Raw genomic sequence first — 5,721 nt, forward strand, 5'->3', positions numbered from 1 at the left:
TTGAGCTGGAGCATTACTTGATAAAATTCATTGATCAGTTAATACGAATTCACATTTGAAGTTCTGAAAAGAAAAGAAAAAGAAACTCTTTCAGAACAACAACTTCAATATACAGACACCAACACAATCAACTGAAGAGAGAGAGAGGATCAATCAAAGGAAAAAAAATTAAGCAACCATGGAAACTTGTGACATTGTCTCCTTGTGAGACTTTGAAAATATAGCTCATAAAATAAGACATACATACATAAATGCAAGGGCTGACAGATGAGGAATCGTACAATACAGTAGTAGCATCTATGTACTCATCTTTGTATAAATGTATGATGTAATTCGCCAGCCACCATTTATTGGATTACTGCAAATCTGTTATCAGCGATGCTGTCAAGCAAGCTGTGAAAAGATGGAAACGTCAGTAACATCCAAATAACCACTACACCAGCATAACGCAACACAAATTTCATTCTTCAGGTCACGAATCAGTTATTAACCAATGTTATACTTATATGCTAGGATTCAACTTCATGCTCAAATATGAAAATAATCAATAAATTAAAATTATAACGCAATGAAATAATTAACTAGTATTAAATCAGAGAAATAGTCAAATCCTACAAGATCAATGTTTGTGTTTTTCATATAACTTTCAAATTAATTATGAATACTCATAAGTTTAAGAGTTATATGCCTTACTCTAGATATTGTAATTAAGAGCCAATTAAATCAAAATCTTTGCTTCTTCACCTTTAGGATTTGTCAAATCTTCAGCCACCCAAGTGTTTGGCCTCTAACAATAATCCATACAGTGACTGAATAAAGCATTCTCAAAGGTAAGATTTTACTTATGTTAGCAAGTTTTATTTCTAAAACAAAAGGATAAAAAATTCTTGCCGAATCTTACTTTTGTCAGACAAAGAAAACTATATTCCTTTTCTTATTTTATGAAACAACTGAGAAGTAGTTGAAGGCTTAGAGTTATTAGTTTGCTAACATAACATATTTATATAGCCAAACTAAGTTGTAACTCTAAATACAATAGTTATATTTTAATTTAATTAAGTTTAATTAAGTCTTTGTGAACGTAATTAATTTCTCACTTTATTTTGATCCCTTTCAATTAAATCCAACTTAATTAATTATCTTTATTTAATCCTAATCATGTCCCATCAAGCTTCTAACATGTTCGCAATAAATATAAATTCTAATCAAATATCAATTTAATAATTGATTTATATTTATAGATCATGAGCGACATCTAACAATATATCATGACCACCCAAATGTTAGAGAGTCAATTAAAGAATTTGACAAAACCCTTCAGTGATAAGTCTCCCAGTGCAATACGATCCTTTTATTAAATATCCCGGATATGTCATTAAGCATGGCTCGGTGTTTTCTTATGACATTTCATATTAGTTCTCATAATTCATGACTAACCTTATGAATTTAGGAAACTAACTTTCTCAAATTCATCACGCTTTGGCCAAAGAGTTTATACAAGTTAATCAAAAACTGAGAACAAGTGAGATACATCCTTTCATATCACTTGGGGTGATGAATCCTCTTTTGACCACTCATTCACCTTCGCATACTTCATGGCATACTCAAAAACACTATGTTTAGGTGTCTGGTCGTCTCTAGACCCGTAAGGGTGAAATCAAAGTATGTTATTCCCCATACAAGATGACCTAGTGTCTCAAGTCCAAGGACTAGTTGCATGACTATCACATGAGAACATTTTCCATAAACACTTGAGTGAAATACCAAATGGAGTTCTCATAGCGAGTCATGTTCAGTGAACTTGTTCTTTAATAAGCACCTACATATTATCCTCAAGTATCTTATATACTTCAATCTATGAAATCGATTGCTTACTTTCCAAGTAAGGAGGCTTAACATGTATCAATCGTTGAGCATTGTCAATGCCCTGTCTTGACAATACAATGACTAAGAACAATTTTAGGAACATGACTTTGATGCATAGTGATCTCATAATTGTAACAACTTTATAATTCTTTTGCAACGCCTTTATGTTCCATAGGCTTCATCCAATTAATACTTAACAACTCCTTATTATTGCACTAACATGAAAGAAAACCCTATCACATATAATTATACGATTACGTATGCATTATATGATAATATATATATATATATATATATATATATATATATATATATATATATNATATATATATATATATTTCTTGATCAATCCAATTGGCTCAAGAGCATATACCAATACTATATATTTCTGCATTATCTTTGCTCTTTAGCGCATCTGCAGGTCATTTCTAGAAGTAGAGTACTGTATTTGCCTAAGGCATCCTTGGCTGTAGCTCTAGCAATCAAATACAAGGTGGCGTAGGTTCAATAGGTAACTTAAAGTTGCAACTACCACGGTAACATGGGCAATGAAAGATGAGAATTGATAAATGAGAGTATGACTCAAACATTACACCTCAACTGAAAACATTGAAATTTTTTATATATACTGGTGTTGTTTTACATTGGTTAAATTTTGAGATTTGGTGGTTTTATATTGAACTTAACTTTTTTTAATTATTGTCAATTAATTTTAAATTGAATACTTAGCACAGTATCAAAACTTGATTTGTTATATTCTTATTTCTAAGGAGTTGGTTCACGTGGTAGCTCCCTTTCCATTTTGTGTTAGATGCTTTACATGGTATCAAAACTCAGGGTGGTTGTGTTATTGTTGCTTGTTCTCTTTTATGAATTTGTTCAACAAGCCACCAACCAATTCCATGTGCATTAATTATAATTTACCAAAATTGCATCTTTCTTCAAGAAAAATAAGATGGAACCCTTTTCGTCATTTTTCATTAAATATTTTTTAATACACTTTTAATCATCATTTAAAACGTAAAATTAATTCATAAATTATGAAAATTATACATACATGGTAATTGAAGATATACAGGTGCCCCATTGTGAGACCATAGGACATGCAGGACATAGTGACTGGTATATAAACAACAAAGGGGACACCATAGGACTGAAAATGACAACCAAAAATGATGTTTAAAACCCAAAAAGAAAGGAAAAAATAAAAGGGTTTTGCTGCAGCCTGTATGAAGTAAAAAACTTTCAGCAACCATTCTGAAAATGCAAACTCAAGTTACCAGACAGGAATAGCTAGTAAAACAGAGGTGTTAGGAATGAATTGGTGAATGATTAAAGATTATAAAGGGTTAGTTATGAGTTTCAATTCAAGCCACCAAAACAAGGCTTTAGACGTTTATTTGCCCCACTCAGCTCCAGTTTGTTAGCAGTTTCTACTTGTGTGACAAATTGGCGTGAGGATATATGCAACAATACCTTTTAAAGTAAGTTTAGTAGGAATAGCACTTTCCTAAAACGAAAAAATCAAGACATTCAGTGAGGAAGGAGCTCCTGTTTTTGCACATATGGAGATAAAAGGATAAGAGAGAATCTGGAAACACCAAGTGTTGGCAAAAAAAAAAAAAACTCTTAATCATATTTCATTTTGGTGTTGTGTCCTAAACCATACCAAACAGCCAGAGCTGGATTTAGTTGCTACATGTTATATTCCTATCCAGTAGATCAATTGAATTTCCCTTTTTCTTTTTCTTTTTTAAATTTGGGTAAGAGGCTCCACCTACTGATTGCCAGAGCTGGATCCCATTCATCCATCCATGAGTAATTACTAAAGCTGATGGATTCGTTGATTCGAGATCACAATTACAAAAATCTTTCAATTCAAAACCATTCCCAAAGAAAAAAAATAATTAAAAGCTTGTAATAATCATCATGATCACCCAAATAAGAATGGTAATACAAATATACAATCCCACAGAGCATAAAAGAAAGATAAAGGAAATGAAGTTCAAGGTTCGAATTACATACCGAATTAAGTCCAAGTGATTGGGCAAATGAGTCAGTGATACATAGCTTGTGGCGGTCCAACGTCCTCTTGTTGGCGAAAAATATGATTCAGAGAAACTGTTGAACAGAAGCTAATGACTTTGTGGAACTTGTTAACAGGTGAGGGCAACTGAGGTACTCTCCTCCAACTGCACTTTCCATTTTCAGCACTGATTTCACAGAGACAAGCTGGATACTTTTGGTGATACTCTTCATTGAAAACATAAATGAGATTACCCATTCCCACGCATTTCAAGCTTGCAAATTTTTCATCTTCCTCGCTATCCACTAAACTATACAACAAGCTCTGCGGCATGATCGCAATCTCACTGAATTCCATTGTCCTCTCATCGATTTTCCAGAGATTAAACGACGGCCCGCGTGGCGCATTGCACATCCCAGCCAAAACAAGCATCTCATTGCATGAAATCAAGAAAGAAAAGATGACCCCAGGTGGCCTGAGAGTTTGAACCTCGCTCCACACGTGGTCTTGTAAATCGAAAGAAGAGACGAAGCAGGAGTAGATCCCAAAGACATAGAATTTGCCTTTGAATAAGGCTGATGACAGAGATTGGCTGGAGTTTCCAGTCCTGAAATCAGCTGGCAAAGCAGGGCAGAGTTCCCAAGAATCGTGATTTGGATCGTATATTTCAACTGCCAACCTGTCTTCGATATCGACCAGGCCACCGATGAACCTGACCCCACCAACAACGATGAATTTGAAGCCGTACCCACCGGAGGAACCATCAAGGAAGACACCTACAAGAGGGTTGATCCTGGAGTACTTCAACGGAGAGGTCAAACGCCAGGTCGTTTTGAGGACTGGGGTGTAGCTGAATTTCGGAGTTGTGGTGAAAAAGAAGCCATTGGAGCCGAGAAGAGACGACGAAGAGGAGTCGTCGAGGTGAGGGAGACGAAACCAGGTGTTGGATAAAGGATCAAAAGCAAAGGATTGATTGTTTTTGGAAGAAGTGTTGTGGAGACCGAAGAGAAAGAACCAAGGATGGGAAAGGGAAGGGGAGGTAAAAGAAGGGGAGGAAATGAGAGAGTGCCAAAGTTTGCAAACAGAGGAAGCGCGGAGGAGGGAAGGGATGGGAAGGGAAGAGAGGATGAGTTCGGTGAGGTCGATGCTAAGGGTGTTAATGTTAGGTTCTTTAGGGTTGTGGTCTGACATCGAAGGGATTTGGAGAGCAAAGTGACAGGAAACAGGAGAGAGGGTGACAGCGGGAGGATGGCGAGAGAGGGAGAGAGGCAGGTGGGGGAATGGAGAGGTAGTTGGAAAGGTGGAGGGAGAGAGAGGGTGGGGAGGGTGAGAGAGGAAGGTGAATTCAGAGGGCAACGCCAACGTGGAGAAAAGAATTATGCTTGTAAAATGCCACTTTAGGAGTATTATTATTAATTAGTAAGCAAGAAGTAACTAAATTATAACTGCTATTAATTGATAGTACTAATTCTACTTAATATTTTAAAATAAAGTAAAATTTTTTTCGATAATCATGTGATTAATGATTTTGCAGAGGTTGATGATGATACAAATATGTTGATGCATTTATCTATGATTTGATTTGTGTGTGTTGTAATTAAATGTTTTAATACCATTAATCTTTGGATACTATCATTGTTTTTATCCAAAATGGCTTTCACATACTTAGCTATGGGAGTTTACTTAATTTATTGATCAATTCAACAAGTAAAGAAATTTTGAATTCTTTTAACATTGTAATTGCCATCAAACTATATATAGCTTTATATGACTTAACTATCTAATTGAGTAGTGAGTGAGCCCTAATTTTTTTCCAAATCTTCCGGCAG

General features: G+C 35.1%; 1 protein-coding gene across 1 annotated transcript; it reads right to left on the reverse strand.

The window, feature by feature from the left end:
* On the reverse strand, positions 1–5,241 carry LOC18612812 (F-box/kelch-repeat protein At3g24760). Its single transcript, XM_007049752.2, has 2 exons — positions 3,892–5,241; positions 1–393 (listed from the first exon to the last, which is right to left on the reverse strand). Exon 1 carries the CDS (start codon positions 5,081–5,083, stop codon positions 3,923–3,925), a length of 1,161 nt encoding a protein of 386 aa, XP_007049814.2. The 5' UTR covers positions 5,084–5,241; the 3' UTR covers positions 1–393; positions 3,892–3,922.

Source organism: Theobroma cacao, chromosome 1, assembly GCF_000208745.1.
Source record: "Theobroma cacao cultivar B97-61/B2 chromosome 1, Criollo_cocoa_genome_V2, whole genome shotgun sequence".
NCBI lineage: Eukaryota > Viridiplantae > Streptophyta > Magnoliopsida > Malvales > Malvaceae > Theobroma > Theobroma cacao.

Coding starts and splice junctions, on each gene's coding strand:
- LOC18612812 (XM_007049752.2), bottom strand. CDS start 5,083: ATGTCAGACCACAACCCTAAAGAACCTAACATTAACACCCTTAGCATC.